General features: G+C 36.4%; 1 protein-coding gene across 2 annotated transcripts in view; it reads left to right on the top strand.

Moving 5' to 3' along the window:
• The window catches only part of LUZP2 (leucine zipper protein 2), a 310,057-nt gene that overhangs the window by 203,840 nt on the left and 86,850 nt on the right, over positions 1–19,367 (top strand). For both annotated transcript variants that reach the window (XM_055814775.1, XM_027790897.2), the window contains exons 3-6: positions 731–848; positions 2,453–2,523; positions 5,628–5,709; positions 12,438–12,500. In XM_055814775.1, the coding sequence (XP_055670750.1) occupies positions 731–848; positions 2,453–2,523; positions 5,628–5,709; positions 12,438–12,500 (334 nt within the window). The remainder of the gene's footprint in view (positions 1–730; positions 849–2,452; positions 2,524–5,627; positions 5,710–12,437; positions 12,501–19,367) is intronic.

Here is a 19,367-nt window from a genome sequence, read left to right as displayed (position 1 = left end):
GTTGTTTTAGAATTAACTGTAATGTTTGGGGTTTTTTTCTGAAATGGATTATGAGGGTTGGATCTGTATTTCATTCATTCTAAAACGATATGTGTTAGATGTATTTCATTGTGGATTTTATAGAACCTTTAAAACGTACAATTGCATTCCAAGTAAAAGTTACTGTTTTGGAAAGGATAGAATATTTTTAATTATACATTAATTAATAAATAGGTTTGATTCCTCTAGGCATATTTGTCAATTCTAGTTTATACTGTAAGGAGGTTTAAGTGAGGAGAACTTCTGGAACAAAATAAATTTTACATAGTTAAAATAGATCTGAATCATCCTTCCTTCAAATTACCAGGTGTCACAAAACTTCATACTTTCAAAGTTTTGCTTGTTTTCTTGCATGGAATATCTTTTAAAACAGGAAAAATCTCTCACTCTACTATCACTCATGTTAAACGCACCCTTTCTGTCTCCTGTCCATCACACACAATACAGCATTTGCAGTGTTTCAGTCTGATAATCTGCATCTTCAGATGCCGCACATCATTTTGACACATAAAATATCTATTTGTCTAGATGAGGAGAAAACAAGTTGTTATACAGGTGAACAGAGGGACATGCTCCAATTTGCAGTCTTCGAAGAGTGTTGGAATTAATTCAATTTGGATGAACTAAGACTGTTTTCAAGTGCATTAAGTAATGTTTTGAGAAGTTCTCATGCTGTTATTTTCTTTGTTAGACAGGGCTATGAAGAACTGGAAAGACAGCTGAAAGAAGTCTTTAAGGAAAGGAGCAATATCCTTCGTCAACTGTCGAAGACTTCTAAAGAACTTGAGGGAATTAAAGTAAACCTCCAGGTTAGGTTCTGTCTGGGTTTCTATAGAATTACTTTGATGTCTTCATATTGGGATCTATTTATTACAAAAAAAGTGTGCTCTTTTTTTAATATGTGAATAATTATTATTTTGTTGACCTTTTACTTAATGTAAGCCCAATGTTTTTATGGAAAACATAATCCTAACGAGTTGGGCCCTTAGTTGACCTACTGAAAAAAAAAAAAAAGAACATAGTAACAGAACATTATTAACAAGCTGAGTTGCATAGCACAATGCAGCACTGATGGTATAAGCAGGGTTATTATGTTCCATATCTGGTCCTTGTGTAGTCCTCTTCCACCCAGTTGGAATACGCTGAATAGTCTTCATTATTAGGAAGCGTTATCCAAGGCCTTGTGATACTGATGTTGGTGTCCCCGTTATGGTCATCACACACCCATCTCCCAGACAGATAGGTGGTTCTCCTGGCTTCCGCGAGCTTGCTCACAGTGCTGGAGGTCATAGCATAGAAGAGGAAGGGAAGGAAAAAGAACAAGCTGTCGTAATGCAGTTACCATACATTCCACCTGGCAGTACTATAAAGGATTTCCCTTGCTGTTGTGTGTTGCATCTTTGCCAATGAGTTACATATACTAAGCCCAGTTGAGCCGCTCGCTTTACCTACCTGATGTGCTGTCAACACTGACTGACAGCGCTTAGCACAGGGTGTTACCTGACTAGTTCAGCTGACAAACTGTGCTAGACGAGCCTGCAGCTAGAGCTGAGACACCTCAACATTTACCTTTGGGATATCACGGGTAGGCTGAAAGGGCAAATAGTCAGGTTAACTCTGCAGTCAAATCAGCTCCTGCTCTGGATTTGACGTCCTGAAATCACCAGATGTTCACTTAAGAGCACTCCTGACTTTTCCAGATCTAGTAAATATCTGTCGAGCGATGTCTTTGTATTTCATGTCATTTTAAAGGACTGTATTTTGTTGATACTGCATTTTTATCTTCACATTGGCATAGGCCAGATGGGAAAAAATATAAGGAGTAGAATCCCCATGTCTGTTCACAGAAGAATACTGTGTATCAGTGCTGTGCTATATTATATTATTACCTTATATTGTCTTCTGTTCCAAACTTCTCTCGTTCTAATTAATGTGAACTCTTGATTATTTTTTTTTTCTTAATTTTTAGTGAAATTTGCTTCTCCTTGTAACAAAGTTATTTTAGAACGGGGTTTCTTATGCAGCAGAGTTGAAGATAGTATTCGGCAAAGCTATGCTATGAGATATTTTAGACTCAACACTGCAGAGATCCAGATATAGGCAAAGAACTGTAGTATTATCTTCTGCATATACATGCTTATCTTTGTCATGCAGTTTTAATGTTTTCAGCTGTTTGTTTCTAAATCTATTTATTCTATTTGATTAGCTCTCATTTAATATTTGAAAAACAGCTGTGTACAGTTAGCTGTGCTTGACTTAGGGTAATAAAACTCAGGCTATTCCTCCATTTCTCACAAGTGGTAATATCTGTAATACACTGGGAGGGTTTTTTGAAAGAAGACCAAATTAAATATTTCACAGATAAAAAATATTAAATATCTCTTTGGTAATGGAGTTCTTTCTTTGCTGTCAGTCTTTGAAAAATGATGAAGCATCAGCCAAAAATGATGTGCAGAAGCTTCTGGAACTGGGCCAAAAGCAAAGGTAAGCCCCCATCTCCTCCCTGCTCTTTCCATTTCCAGACTGAAAACTGTCAGACTAGGAAATGCCATCTTTCCTTTTACTTTAATCTATAAACACTACTGTATTCCAGAGTCCACTGTTAATAACATTAAAATAAGAGCAGGGAAAGTTATTAAAACAAGTGATTTATTTGCTGGTAATTGGATGTGTCTTAGGAAAATATATTAGAATGCTATAGTGAGATCCAGTAAAGAAAGGGATTTTGAATTTCTCAGGAAGATTTAGTCATGAAATTTTGTCTGGATAAGAATAAAATCAGAAGTTTTAGAAAATTACAAGTGCATGGTAATGCCCACTTAATTAAGTTATTAAAATTTCAAAATACCTGGATTTGCAGATGATGATATTTATTTATTCAGGCCACTTAGTTAAATATTCGTGCGTGTAGACACTCAAAATCACTTGTGATTGTGCATATGTAGGAATACTTGCACTTATCTGTAAGGAAGGCAGTTAGCAGGAGAGAGAAGCACTTACTTCAAATTATTCATTGAGCACCTAAGAAATAATGAGTTTCTACGGCTGGGAATGCAAGTTTCCAGCCAAGTCCTTAGTCTGAAGTCCCCTAGTGCTTCGTGGGAGGTAACTCTCATCATCGTTCGATTTATCTTCATTCTTGGAATTCAGACCAGCAAATAATAACATAAATGCAGTTTTAATAACAAGAAAACATAACTAATATAGGTATTACTTTTCCTGAGACAATGTTTTATAAAGAATGCATCTATACTTCATATTTTTCCTTAGAGAAAAACATATTTTTTCATACTTAAAAAGTTCATGCTTCTTTCATTGTTAGGGATGCAATACTTAAATCACATGACCATCTTATTGCTGATACTGTATTTAACTGAAGCACATATGAAAATGCATTGCTGTAGAGATGTCTTGTGATAAAACGACCTTCAGTTCTTCAATACACAACAAATAAAATCCATAATACAATACCCATAGAAGTTCTAATTTTTACTGTGATAAAAGAATATCAGATACATAAGGAGTCTTTCAGGTATTCCAGACAAGTTTATTAAATGATGAAAGCAAGACTAAAGCTAATGTCCTATTTAAATACTTAGATGTTGTTTGGCTTTTGTACAACTGAAGGTATAAGTCTCATCATCATAGCTGCCCTTGTCACTGACTCCATCCTTCATACATTAATGTGCTTTTGTAGTATTTTGATTGTTATGCAGCTTTTATGAAATAGATTAATTGATCAAAAAGTGTTAAGGGACTGTTTAGTAAATAGATCTTAGTTGCAGATGGGAAAATTCAGCCTGCTAAGGGAAAAATTTCCTAGAATACTACAAGTATTCTTCCTGATCTGCTTCTTAAATAACCCCTTAAAGTCTGTCAAGGTCCACCCAAAAATACATGTTGACATTTGCTTCTAAGGGATCCAGTTATTGAGTCTATTGTACAATAGCTGTTCCCAGAGATAGACCCTGGATCAGTGCATCTAGCAATGTGCTGCTGAGCAGCCCTCGTGCTCCTTCAGAAAATAAAAGGCTTTTATAATACACTCCAGGAAAATGCCTTGGAGCTGCTGTGGGTACTTGACAGCTGTTTACAGGCTTACTAGATTTCAATTCCAGAGAGGTGTGTGAGTTCAGTGTAAGAAGGAGGTATTAAAAATGTACCAGGGAATCTCCCTCATAGAATTTCTCTAAGGAATGGTCACAGTTTATTGCCAAGAGCCTCAGACTGTCCTTCATCTGGAGTAAATGAAGAACAGTGAACACAGTGTTATGCTTAAATCTATTGTATTTGAACCACAATTCAAAATATATCCCAATTTTAAGCTTATGATCTTTCCTTGGACAAACATAAGCTGTGTTTGGTCTGTGAGCACTATCTTGACTATTCTCTTCAATGACGGATGATACAGTAAAGTTTAGAGTGCTAGAATCTCAGCTGGTGTAAGCATATGTAGTTCTTCTGACTTCAAATGAGACTATTTTTTTTTTCAACCCTTTTCTATGAATTCTTCAGTATTTCCCCAGTAGCAAGTGAAACTTGGTCACTTATGGTGACTCAAGTTTTATTCTTTCTGTGCACCATCAGCACTTTGAAATGATCACATCTGTTTGTACAATAAGTGAGCTGCCTTGTGCTGATGGTGCATTGCTTTCATGCTGCTCAATCACTATTTCAATTAAATCTGTTCTGTACTAGCGTTGCTGGAGTTGCTAATAGTAGTAGAGTTATCAGCTAACGAGAAAGATGATCCAGCAGCTCACAAATCCTGTTCTTGTATGAACTACATGGTTTCCATTCCACTTCAGTTCTCACTCGGCTAAATTATCTGTCTGTAAACCCAGTTTGGTGTTGGTCTTCTGTGAAGGTTTATCCATGCAAGCAACAGCCCTGAAAAAGCTCTGCAGCTGTTTTGAAATATGTCACTCTTTGAATCTGCCACAGCTCCAGAGCCTGTCCTATGCTGTGGGTAGAAATAGGTGGCCAGCAGAGGATCTCAGCCAACTGCAGTTGTCACAATTTGGAGAAATTTGCTGACTGCATCAACCATGCAAAGGGATTTTTTGATTTAAATAAAGCCCAATCCAAGCAATTATCCTCCTGTTTTGTTGGTCTTCCTTCCCCCCGGCCTTGTATGCCAGAATGCTCTAGTGAATTCTGTGTTGCTTCTCTCTAGAAAGGGCAGGGTGAAGGCTGGGTTTTATCAGAGCATTATTTATTTATTTCAAAGCAGGTATAAACTTGGTTCTTACTGATAGTAGTATGGTTTCATTTCGGTGCGTTTTCAGTAGCCCACTGTTCTCACTTTTTTGGTGCCAATCTTTTTTGCTAGAAATTGTACACTGGCAGATGTTTTGCCCAGCAGGCTATTCAGTAGATGTAAAAGGTGGCCAAATTCCATCACAGATAATTTTTGTCTTGCATTGGCACTATAGTTCTGGGGGTCATTATGGTTTTATTAGCAAGACTCATAGACACAGTACATTTGTTCCTTTCAACAATTAAAGGTGTCTTTTCTTGAATCTGAAGAATTATTTCTTAATGGACACTTGTGATGAAGTTTGTGTTCTGTGTTTTCAACAAACTAGGGAAGAAATGAAATCTCTCCAGGAGGCCTTTCAAAAGCAGCTTAATGAGGCAGCTGAGAAAGCAGAAAAGCAGCAGGCTACTGTGAGTGATTCCCTGTCCCTCTTTCATTGTTTTTGTTTGTTTCTTCTGTCTTTTTTTTAATCCTTTTGCCTTGAGAGTTTGTCATTCGCTCAAATAACTTTGCATGTAACAAAATTTGGGTTGCAAATATGTGGTAGTATTACACTCTACAAGCTTCAGAAAAAAGAGGCTGGAAAAAGTTTGCATGCTACCAGCCCTGTCTTCACTAATTTTTGTGGGATTTGGGTGTGTGCAGTACACTTTTGAGGATTTGGACCTGGAGACTTGATCCTAAGTCCTTTCCCTGATGAGGTTATCTTTATGGACCCTCACATCTCATCTATACCAAAGTACACTGCCACACACCCATTGACTTTTTTGGAATCACTACTGATTTTCAAGCAACAAAGTAGATGATAGAGCGTCCAATTTTGACCATGGTAGATCTAATTATCACCACAGGAAGGCATTAAGCTTCATTAAGATTTCATGCTTTAATGAAATTCTGTTTCTGGATAAATTGTACAATTGGTTGGATTTATGTGTAGCACTGTAATGTTGCAGGGTATAAACAGACATACTTTTACTATTGCAGAAAAAAAAAAGGTAGAATCATGTTTTCTGTTTAATTCTAAGATGTAAAAAGGATATTTTTCCTATGTTGCTTAGCAGTATTTCTATAACATGGACACCACAGAGCATAAATTGACTAGATATTCTCCAGGGGTCCCTTCAATTCTCAAGTGTTCTCTGATTTTAAGTCTGGATTTGAAAACAAGCTGCTAGAAGGATTTATAGATCTATTTTTAGTTTCATATTGGATAATTACTGGTTGATTCGGTAAGATTTTACTGTTTCCCTAGCTCACAAAACAAGGATCCTTCCAAAACAGAGGTTGAAAAAGAATTGCTAAATGTAGGAAATATTTACCTATGCCATCTTTTGTATCAATGTGATTTGTGTGTGGCTTTATGCCCTTGGTGAAGGACACCCTAGTTTATGCCCTTGGTGAACAAGATGTGAGAGTGCATGTTTTACATGCCACCTTCTAATTAGAAAAAATGTAGATTTTGAACAAAAGTATTCCTTTTGCTGGTTTCTTTCAATTACTGTGATTTTACAAAACACTTTTCCCCCTTTGTTGCTCCGAAGTTTGAAAGGTAAAGACACTGTTTTACCTATTCTTGTGTTCCCCCCCGCCAAGGGGATTTTTGGAACTTGTAATTTTGTCTAAAGACCAAAACCCCTCTTTTTTTTCTGGAGAGGAGAAAAGTAGTAAACTGAATGCTGTATTGACCTTGAAATGAATAACATATTTTTGGTGTCTCTCAAGAGCCAGGGCAACATATATGCAGGGGAAAAAAAAATTTAAATACTGAGCATCTAGTTGTCTTTGCTAAGTACTCAAACTTGCTGGTTGAAAGTTGGCTTTTTTCAGGTGCATGGACACAATCCCACTGGCTTTGTCAGCACAATGAATTCTGGGCTTACAAATTAAAGGTGGAAAATATATTTTATTATTTAATCTCTTATTAGATTTTTATATTAAAGGCTAATTCAGCTGTCAGTTAAATAAATCTCAGAGGTAGTGAACGGATTATTGACTCTGTCGTTCTTTGTGATATTGTGCTTTTTAAACTTGAGCAGCAGTGCCTTGCGTAAATGCAACCCACACCCCAGCACTAGAGAAGAGCACAAGCTATGCTCTACACAAGTAATAAAAAAAACCCTACTGTTAATTGTAAGCAAAAATATCACCTACTGCAGGAACGAGGAAAATCCCCTCTGAGTTTATCCCAGAATTTGGCTTGGAGCATTGTCAGCTGGGTAGAGAAACTGGCTTCTTAAGCTGTATCCTCAAACTTGCTAATAACAGAATATTAAATTTGCCACTGATTTTAAGGAAAGCAGAACTGTGTCCTTGGTTCGTGACATTTATTTCTTTATGCCTCAGGGTATAATGTACATAATGAAGCTCACCAACACACTGAAACTGAATGTACATTCCAAAAGGGCTTCAGGATCCTCGGATGAAAGTGCAATAGAAATGGAAATAAATATTATTACTGTCACTCAGGGTTTCTTTACACCTGGTTTCTCCATGTGTTACATGAATGCTATGAAAGAAGGTCTAGGTACTTTGAGGCAAGCCTAGCTAGAGGATAGGAGCTTGAATTTAATTCTGATTTAATGAATTGTGAGTCTTGTTTCTAATCCAATTTAAGCACATTTTATTCTACAGGATTTGGTGAAGTAAATCTTGATTTTCATCAGAGTAAATAAGAATAGAATTATATTTTTTCAAAGCCAAATGAATAAAAACACTGGACGGGGGTTGGAAATACATATTTCTTTTCTGCACTTGCCAAGGAGGCATAGTGCAATGTTTACTGTATGTTAATTGGCTGTATATATTCAACAGGGAACACCTGCCTGAAGGTGATCTTTATTAGGTAAATGCAAAAATGTAAGTAAGAATTTAAAAGAATTAAATCAAATCACAAGCAAAATAACCTGGAAAGTATTCGAAGACTCTGACCAAACCAAAAGAACAAAGGAGATGCCGCGGCAATGCACTACACTTTGCATCCACGTCTTGTGCAATGTATAGCAAGAGTCTTCAGTATTGGTTGCACAAATGATTCATCAGAAATAATGTTATCAATGTTAATGTTTGTTCTTTTTCTTCCCCCTTTTTTTTTTTTTTTTAATATCCCCCCCCCCCCCTTAAAACCAGAGAAGCCAGGAATGGTAGGCAGCTAAAAAGTTGCTGTTCTGCTGATGCGTTGGTGGGTGCAGCCTCTCAGAGAGCAGCAGCTGGAGCTGCTGCCAGGTAGTAACAACTTGCTGAGGGTAGAAAGGGCAACTCTGGCTTGAGGAAACAAAACAGAGGTGTAAAGACCTTCCTGTCCTTTACAGCACTAATACACTGAGGACTGACCTGGAGGCCCTTGGCAGGAGAGAGCGCTCCCTTTCTGGGTTCTTTGTCCTCTGAATCTGTAGCACTAAGGGGTGAGAACAGCAGCAGTCCGGCTTGGGACAGGTCTTCTCTAGAAAATATATGGCAGACCTCAGGTAAATGTATGCCTCTTGCTTCAGTTAGTCCATCTAGGATAGTAAATTGTGCAGATGAATACTAGTCATGATGAGGATGGTTTAAATATTAGAGTATTCCTATGTTGCCAAGTTCAAGGTTCAAACACACTCTTCCAGAAAGCTTTGGCTTGAGAGGGAGTTTCTCTACAGACCATGTCGTGCTAGAACTATGGATTACTTGTGTATCAAAAAGCATTTCCTAATTAGAGGAAGCTTGTTAGAAGCACTGTACTGAATTTAGTTATACAAAATGTATATAATATGTGTAAGACGTCATTCCAAATCACCTGTTGTCCTCTTTAACAATTGATGAAGGTCAACAGAGCTTTTTGTTCTCCATTTAATATCAAATACCTAAGGAATTTATAATAGGTTTTTAGACAGTGAAAAAAAAATTATTAATATTGTCAAGCTATATAGCTACATGTGAAGTGGAACCACTTCTTCCTGAAACAGGTTCACGGGATTAGAGATCATGGACTAATTTTCACTTTTGTTAACAAAAAGCCAGAGGGCAAATGACACATGTAACTTGACAGTGGTTTTTTTTTTTTCCCCAGTGAATTCGTTTAACTAGGGTGAGTAATGAGTCTGTGTATCTGCATTAGGTTAACAGGCTCTTAAAGCTTTTCGGAGAAGGGCTCTTCACTTGACTGTGCTTCATGCTAACTGCTTGTATCTGAAGAAAGAGGGGGTTTTTTGTTGGTTTTTTTTTTTTTTTTTTAGGAAATGACCTGGAGGTTTGCAAAGTTGGTTCCCATTAACTGCAATTAAAGTTTATAAAAAGAGCTGGATAGCTCTAGATGAGAGAAAAAATAAAGGATGAAACAGCTAAATACTCAAAAACAGTTTGGCTAAGTAGAGTAAACTCAGCTGCCTTTTTTGTTTAGTTCCTGTTGGTATTTTATGTCATGTTAACTATTTGTAAAAAGACATGGTGATGGAATTGTTTGACAATACAATTATAGTACTGTCTGTCAAAATATAGGAGAAAATATGTCTGTGTAAATTCTTTTTTCCCAGTTGTTCAGTGTTCACTCTGAAAAATGAGAATTAAGTAACTCATTATGTATGACTTGTAAAAATAAACAATAAACAACATGGTTATTTTGAAATCAGTAGAGTTTTTCTTAGTAATAAAAGACTAACAGAACATGGAGAATTTAAATCAGATATCCATCACCAAACAAGAATATAAAGAACCATCAGAAACTCACACCTGCAATATTTTTAATAAAAAGAGCAGATGTTCATTTAACTTCAAAAATATTTTTGTTTAGCAACAGCCCTTATGACAGGTCCTAAATTCCTAAATATCTCTTTGACAAAAATCTGTTTTGTTAATTAAAATATAACTTGCAACTTAAAGTTATGTTTATCTAAGAATTTTAGTAGCTAAAAGTATATTTAGTTTTCTTTTTAAAAGTATTTAACACTTTGTAGAACACTTTTTCCCAAAGGAAAGAATATTTTCCATGTGTTAAGTAATAGCCTAATAGTTCTCTCTGGCTTTTGGAGTCAATTCCTACACTGTAACTTGAAAATTAGACCACTAAAATTAATGTTGCGTATGTTACGTTTTCAGTTATTGCCAAAACAGTTAGGTGTTAATGAATGTATTCCAATCCCATCTTAATTGCTCACATCTTAGTCCCGACCAAGGTACAAGAAATCTGGAAGTAAGCAAATAAGTGTACAGCTGAGCTTTGACTGTGCAGTAATGATGCTGTATTGGTATTCTTCCATCCCTCCTGTGTAGTGAATAACTAACTATTGTCTGACTTTTAGAATTAGATCACTGCCATCTGCTAAAGCATTCTGTATTTCGATAGGGGAAAATTTAATTTGAACATTTCAAGGTCACAAACTGCTGTGAGTAAAGGCCACTGGATGGAAGCTGTTGCCTTTAATAAATGTAATGAGCTCTGAAACACACAAAGCTTGGAGTACCTTGGATGTCTGTCTCCAGGAGACAGTAGCAGTGTCCTTGCTTAATATTGCAAAGTTCAGCCTTAGAACAATATATTTTAATTATGTATTTTCATAATTACAGCTAGATAGTAATTAAAGACAGCCAATGTGTGGAGGGAGGTGAATGTCAAGCAAGAACAGAGTGTGGGTAGAAAGGAGGAAGGGATGTAGAAAGTTTCTTAGTTGAAATTTTTCAGTTTCTGTGCATTTTAATTTAGAGCTGGGTATAAATGTCCATTCTTGTTTATTATGCTATTGGGATTTGGTGACTGAAAGTACAATTTTTACATCTTTTTCTGGAAAATGATATCCTTTGTCCTTGGGGCTGACAAAAAGCATCATGCAAATGGTCTGATGCAGAGTGATCTGCCATAAAGCATGAAATTATAGATATAGATGTGTGCTCCCTTCTATATAGCTTCCTGTAGTTGTATTTTATAGATAAATGGTTCTTCAGTTGTTAGAGATTAAGTAGAAAAGCTTTAAAAGTGCTGCTATAATATGGAAGCAAAAGTTAATGACTACTTAGTTAATATTGGTATTATTTTGGAAAAAGAAAGATATGTAAAAAATAGGTTTTAATTATTCAGATAAGCTAAAACAGTAAGTTTGCACTATTTAAGATGTTCGTATCAGTGATATCAGATGCATGTGTATGTGGATAGTAATTAACAAAAATTACTGGTTTAACTAACAAAGACTGCTGGTTAAATTAAAAGTACTGTGGTGTCTTAAACATCTCTTCCCTGGAAGATTCAAGCTGATACTTACAAGCTGTGGATACAGAGCACACAGATAACAATTTTGGTATCATATCTCTTTAATTATTTCATATATACACAGACTTAGAAGTGAAGTGGTTTGAAGGAATATTAATATTCTGTTGAGAGTTGGGACTAGGAAAGGGAACACTTTAATGGAGGTCAGTATATATTTTTTTGGTCAGTATTTAATGGCAGCTGGCAAATATTTTTGAACAGCTGAAAAAATGCCCCCACCCACCCCACCCCACCCCCCCCTGTGAACGTTTGTGGGGTTTTTTTATGCTTTTCCCTGATAACCCTGATCTCTTATTTTGATTGTGTCTAAATCTCAGTATTTGTGGATGTGATTGCTGGACAAATGCTGAATATCTTCATCTGCTGTTAAAACATCACCCTCAAGGGCAGCTGGATGTGGAGTTAGGATTTCCACAGCCAAACTGCTTAATATTTTGGAAGAGTTTGCAAAAGAAGTTCCATTTATGCATGTCAGGCGGCACTGATCTCATAGACCTCCTACCTGCTTTTCTCTTTTAAGTGCTGATAGTGTCCTCCAGCTTCTCTTTTGGCACAGACGAGAGGGATGTCAAGTCTGGTGATTGTTTTTAAATTACCAACATCTGTCTACTTGAGTGTGGACATGATTCTAAGAACAGGTGTCTTGTCATGCAGATTCAGTGTCATTTTTTATCTACAGAACATCCAAAATGTTCATCTCTAAGTCAATGTCTTTATAATCTAAATCTTTTCTTACAGGGGTTTTGTTGTTCTTAACAAGTCTGCTTCAATGGAGGGTCATGTGGTGGTCAGAGGACGTCCTGGGCATAGCAATCATGAGATGATAGAGTGTTCGATTAACGGTTAAACTGATGTTTACGTACATTTCAATAACTCACACTCAACATTTCTTAAAACTTGTAGATTAACTTTTTGAAGACTGAAATGGAAAGGAAGAGCAAAATGATCCGTGACCTCCAGAACGAGGTAAGAGGAACATTTGATTGTCACCTCCATTCAAACTTTATACTGAAAGAGTTTATGGTTTGGTTTCGTATTTTAAAAGCATGGTTTTTTAGTAGAAAGATAAAACTCTGGTTAAATACTCTAAACACAAAAATAAATAAAAATGATGATGTGCATTTAGAAATAGTATTTTATTCTGTGCAGATATTGACTCCTTGTTCCTGGTGCATAGGTCCATAGTACACCTCTGTAACTTTTGCTGTACTTACTGTGCTTTTTCATAAAGGAATGCTTCATTGAGTTCTATGGATTATTGGTACACAGTGAAACTTTATCCACAGTGTTATTACCTGCTTTTGAAATACACAGCAAGAAGAGGTGAAAGGAAATAAAATCTCAGAATTGAGATTCCTAATAAAATTTAAACCACCCGCATTCCTAAAATATATTCTTATCGTGCTGTTTCTATGATGTTTCTATCGGTGTTTCTATCACTGAGTGAACAGTTTCTGGAGCCCTGGATAAACATTACTGAGGGCATCTGTGATTAAGGCTTCTCAAAATGAAAAAAAGAAATAGCATCTTGAAAAGTGAAAATTAACCTTGGAGACAGAGCAGTGATTAAACTAAAGATAGTTACTTGATTAGATGGGAAGTAGAACACATGAAGCAAAACAAACTTCCAGTTTACTGAGGCCTTCAGTGATGTGTGTTCCAGCCTGGCTTACCTGCTGCTGCTTCTTCCTACACATATTCAAATTACATGGGATTTAACTATTATTCAGGTGTCCCCGGAATTATTCAAAAAGGTCCATCTGATGTTTTTTACTTCTCTCTTTTCAGGTCATAAAATCAGAAAGGGGGGTGGGGGTAGGGTGGAGATGTTTTACTGAGAAGAGGAATGAGGCCAGGTTATTCTCTAGGGAAATAATGAATTAACGTCTAAATGCTCTACATGGAACTACAGAACCTTCCAGTACTTTCTTCAAATGTTTCAAACTTGATGTGGGAATAAAAGGATTACCTCTTCCAGAAGGAATGTAATAACAAAGACATAGCTAAGGGAAAGGGGCTTAATAACATACGCAGCAAAGAAGAAATGAAATGTAGAAAAAAATGCGATTGAGATTTGGTCTTCTGGGTTTTCCAAACTGCATGAGAAGTGATAGAGGCTTGTTTACTCCCCACCCCCTCATACACCCAAATGCTCCCCTCCCAAGATACAAGGGGTTTGCACAGCTATATATTGAAAACAATAAAATGGGGTGGGGGAGTGCAGGGAAAAGTTTGATGCAAGGGCTTGACGGTGCTTGCATTCAGGCGATGTAGCTGCCATTCTTTTATTACTACCCTATCCAACCATGTTCACAGAGATAAATACTGGAAAATTCTGCACAGGTGATCTGGTTTTTGTTTGTTTTTACTTATATTGCCTGAAATACTTCAAATTTTTTATGTCAACTTGCAAGATGTTCCAAGTGTAGGAAAAGTTTGTGGGCACTATTGATTCTGCACTTATTTTAGGAGGAAACACGGAATAGTACTTGTGATTAAAGAAGCGATGTGGTCCTAGTGTGCCCTGGAAATCAGAAGCTCCAGCATTCTTTTCTTGGCCCGGTCACCTAAACTTGCTGTGAGAGCAATTGTATTTGAAACCTTTGCTTACTAAGCAAACTGCACTTCTGTGCATCAGCTCCTGTGTGGAAAAAGAACCAGTAGCTATAGCTAACCAACAGCTTTCTGGTAAACTTCTATGCTATGTTTCCCTAAAAGAAAGTCCACTAATACCCATTTTTCTGGTATTTCAGTAATTGTTTTGAGGGTTTCCATAAGGACTTTATCTTTTGACAGCAATTTAACCAAATTTAAATGGTATGATTTAGAGGAAACATTTTTATCTAAGTCCTGCCTCCACTCCCTGTATGTACAGTATGCTTTGAAAAATCTTTCTTAGCAAGATTAGATATGCTATAATAATCAATAGCATTTTACATGTATTTTTTAAAAGCACTATCTCCTTACAGATCTATAGAGACAGGTAATGAAAATGGAATTCCTTTCATAGATGCTTTTGTCCTTCTGAGTATCACATTCACACTCAGTTTATGTTGGCTAATTCTGAATTTTGCAATCTCAGGCTCTTCCATGACTATAAAAATAGTTCCCTGTTTAGTTCTGTTCTTCCAGCATGTGCCCTGCTGCCATCCAAGTTTGCAACACAGAGACAGGAATAGATAACGACAGCCTTCCAATTGAATGCAGCAGCTGTGATGTAGTGTATGAGGAGGGGACATTGTACAGAAAGGCAATTTTCAAGCTATTCAAGGCTTTGGAAAAAAGCAGTTAACAACAAAAATAGTCCCTTGTGTGAAGGGAAAAAGTGCCAGATAAGAGCGCATAAAGATTAAGTTTCTAAAAATCCCATCTTTTTTAGTGGTCTCTAAGTGCTTCCTGCAATACCAGAAAAAAATCTGTCAGGCTTCCAGCTGTAAGGTTGTGTGGATTGTGTTCATGTAGGCTAATAAAGGATTGACATGTAAACAGGTAAGCTCTTCTTTTGGAAAGTTACTATTATTGACAAAGAAACCAAGAGGTTTGGAAATTCAGAAGCACTGGTGGAGCTAAGAAACTTGGCATAAATGTAGAGTGAAATTGAATATGTATAAAATACTTTGAAAATTTTCACTTTTGGAGATGGCCTGTTACAGAGTGAGCAGCTCACTTTTATCATGTCAGTCATGTATCATTTGTGGAAAATGATGCCAGAACTGCTCTAAAAATGAAACTGAAGCAGCATGCTGTGTTTATATCAGAAAAATGATGGGTCTCGACAGTTGCTCTTTGGCATTCAGAACCAATTGTTTTGGGTGCAGCTCTGAAAATGCATAAACACGATGGATTCATTTCTTAAATGAAAATCTTTTCTGCACTGATGTGCTTTCTGTTAGTTTGTTATTCCTTTCCTACTGGTACACCTGTAAAAACCATGTTCCATTAAAGGTTCAAGGTGAGAGTCCTAGCTGATGTACACTCATGTGAATTCCTTAAGGTAAATGTGTCCCTAAAAGTTAATAAACGGTGTATATTCTGTACTGAAAGCTAGTGAAATGTTATTCAGACTTGTCACATGGACATTATAGTTGCCTCACAGACTTAGAAATGTCAATTAAAAAACTTCCGCCCTTATTTGAAACAATTAATTATGTAGATTAGGTAAGAAATGACTGTCTAGCTTGTCACGCTATGTTTGGGCAAAGCTTTTACAATATCTCTGCATATACCTACATTAAGGTACGTTAATATCTTTACAGATATACAATCCCGCATATTTATAAAGTTGATCCAATGGTTTATATCAGGCAATATATTTCTCTGCTGTTTAGGCGGTGGCAGAACTTTGAAAAACATGAATTAAATAAAAGATGTATAGTAGTACAGGCAATACAAAGTAAACCAGGAATTGAAAATGAATTGGACTGTAGCTTTCAGTAATATGTGTTCTTTTTGCTAAGAAGCAGTTTTAAATAACTACCTTGTAAACAATACTTTTGCTCTATTCATGTATAAATTGTGGTTATGGCTCTAGTGTTGAGTAAATCATCCTAAAACAGAATTTTCTCCACTCTCTCTGTAATAAAAGGTACAGTCACAGCAGTTTAAAGTCTCACCTGATCTATCGGGAATTCCATGCCCTGCAGGGTGAATTCAATCAAATTGCATTGAATTATGGCGAGGAAAAAACCCCAAGAAACCTCCTTTAGTGAAGCAGAGATGAAATTCTAAGGCTTTGAGACTGTGTGCTGATACTATTCTATCAAGGAGGACATTGTAGTTCTTCAGTCTCCCTCGTCTGCAGATAAAACTAACTTTTTTCTAAGTATAAAAGCCTGTCCCCCTGAGAAGAAAATTGGGTCAAATATTGATGCTTCTTTGGGTACTGCATGAGCTCTACAATTCAGAAAACGTCCGTGAATATTGGAGGCAGGGGCACTACCCGGGGAAAAGTGAATGAGCAGGAAGGCTACAGGAGCACCTTCAGATATCACCTTCTGCTGAAGCGCTTTGAATTCAGTATTGTTTCTTGATTGATTACACCTTCTCTTGAAGTGAAATAAAGTCTTTTTTGTTTTTTTTAAATTATTTTCTTTAAATTGTTCTTTGAGGATTTGTACTGAATATGATGAGGAAAAGATGGAAATGCGGTTTCACCGGTTGGAAATGGTTCTTAGGACAGAGGATACTGAGATCATATGGAAGGCAAATCCTACTGCATCACAATTGTCAGTGAGAAATATTTATAGCTATGCAGTAGCAACTGCAGAGAATGTTAGAATAAGACATTGGTTTTAGAAGGTTTTTTTTTCCTGATCTTGTAGACCCAAGAGCGTAGGGGACACTTTCTCATTTGCTTTTGAGTCATAATCAGAATCAGAGTCCCAGTTAAGGGAATGTCACAGATCCGCTATGTCCAGACCCCTCTCTCCTAGGGACTACCACGCTTTTGGTTTCTTCATTCATTCTTTACATCCAGATCCAGGGTTTAGTGATTCACAGCAATGAACTATTAGAAAGTGAAGGAGGTGTTCAAATAAGAGTATTTAAGGAAAATGTAATCTTAATGAATGAGAATACTAAAAATTCAATATAGACTTATTAGGGTTTTTTTTTATCCTGTATTTAGCCACAATGTTTAGCAACTGTCTGCTTGGATTTTGCCCAATATTCTTTGTTGTCTTGTCAATTAACTGTGGTGTTGAAAAATCATGGCACTGTTCTTTTGTAATCTTGCTGAATCATTCTGACGTCTTTACTCAGTTTTCCCATGCTGCCCAGGACACTTTCATTAAATTCTTATTTTTGACTTCCTCTTTCATTAAGTCCAAAATTCCAAAACAGGTCTGAATTCTTTATTTTTCTTACTCATCTAGTCTCAAATCTGTCTAATAGACTTTGTATCCCTGAAGCTTGGTCTTTTTCAGTTGTCCTTTTTAGGAAAATATCTTCCACAGAGAAAAGAAAGGGTAATTTCCAATCTGTGCTTTCATGTCCTTTCATAGGAAGCTGCTAACGGTAATTAGTGCTCCCGAATGCTGATGCTACATAATGTGGTAGTGTCTGAGGTAAACTTCTATCAACATTTCGGAGATCAGGTTGTACAGATCTTTGGGATAAGGGAGGTGTTAGAGAACTCTGGTGATCTGTTTGTCTTATTTTTATGCAAGCATAACCAGTATGTTTGAAACTAAGGGTTAAGTATAGAAAGTCCCTGTAGTTCACTGCATGTTTCAAAAAGGGAGCAAAACATGAGGTATAAAAGATTATTTTGAATAGTACAGTTTGGAAGAGCTGTTTTCTGTCCTTTGCGCACGCAAGTCTCAATGACATCTGTTGCAGCTCCATCAGGCAACGGGGCAGCATGAAACTTAATTAAAATCTCTGATCTTTGAACTTGTACAGACAGTTTTGTGAATCCTAGTGTTATCCAAATCCGTGTTTTTCCAGCATTACAGTCCTCAAGGGCAAGGTGGCTCAGAGCCAAGCTGAAGAGATCTTTAAGCACAGATGAAATTTTATAATTAATGTAAAACTTTTCCTGAATCTAGTGTAAATTTTGCAAAGCAGGAAAAGAGAAGTGCTGATCTTATTTATTCATGTTATGCAGACAAGTGTAAAAGTTTGCTTTTAGCACCAAGATGTTGAAGTTATTTTAGTGGAAACACCACTTAAAAGGAGGTGACAATGGTATATGTGGCTCAAAAACAAAGAATGTAAATTGATACTTCAAAATTTTGAGTATACTCTCTTGATTTTTATGCTTAGATGAAATAATATAAGAGCATTTAATAATCAGATTTCCACAGTTTGTAAATAAAGAGAAGGTAAGCTGTTTATTGTTTTCATTGTTACAATTACTGCTATCAATTACTAACACTTGTCACAGGATCACCGAAGAGGGATCACCCTTGAGGAGTCGTCATCCAAATTCACTATTGGTGTATTCTTCGCCTCCTAAGAGACCACACGTTACTTGATAACATACAAATTTCTAAATATATGTGTGACATAAAAATACACTTGGCTTATTAATTTAGGAAGTTGCTTGATAAAGTTAAGATGCTGCACCTGGCAGGCTTCTCTCCTGGGCTGAGAGCTCCCCAGAGACTAGAAAAGTCAGGCTACTAGATTATTTGGCAATGATGTGCCTCTCGTAAATCAATAAGAATTTAAAGAAAAAAGACTGGTGAGTCATATTATGGTATACCATAAAAAAACTTGCATTGATTTCAATGGAGAAAGCTTGATGTGTTTGCATTTTATTTAGGATCATACTGTTGAATACCAATGTTTTATTTGCTAAGTTCAGTGGGAGCAGAAAGTGTTTTTTTAAAAAAAAAACTATTTTTTCCTATTCAGAGATTTAAATTAAACTAGACTGATGGCTTTTAGTACTTTTTAATTTTATTCAAGAAGAGGTGTAGCTGAAAAATGTCAACTTTATATGGTGAAGTACTTCTCAGCTGAGGGTTGATAGCCTGTGACTTTATGAAGATTATAGTCCTCTCCTGAGACTCATTATCCTCTAGTTGTAATTGGATCAAACTAAATACAATATTTGGAATGATAATTTCAGTTACGTATGGATATTCAGAGAGGATAAAAAGATAACAATAAAAAAAATACTTAATTGAACTTCATGTTAGAATTATTCTAGAAAAAAGCCTCACACAAAATTTCTAAGTTTTTGGTCGTGTTATTACTTGAGCTGAGGTGTCTGTACAAGCTGTTCAGCTGTAATGGGACCCCACCACGTTCTAAAAGTAGAAGCACAGGAAACTTTTCTTTTGACAGCAGAAAGAATTGGTTATCACCTACTTTGCATCTATTTCA

The sequence above is a fragment of the Falco peregrinus genome, chromosome 9 (assembly GCF_023634155.1).
Source record: "Falco peregrinus isolate bFalPer1 chromosome 9, bFalPer1.pri, whole genome shotgun sequence".
Lineage (NCBI taxonomy): Eukaryota > Metazoa > Chordata > Aves > Falconiformes > Falconidae > Falco > Falco peregrinus.
Note: the sequence above shows the minus strand (reverse complement) of the source record. Positions and strands in the feature narration are given on the sequence as shown.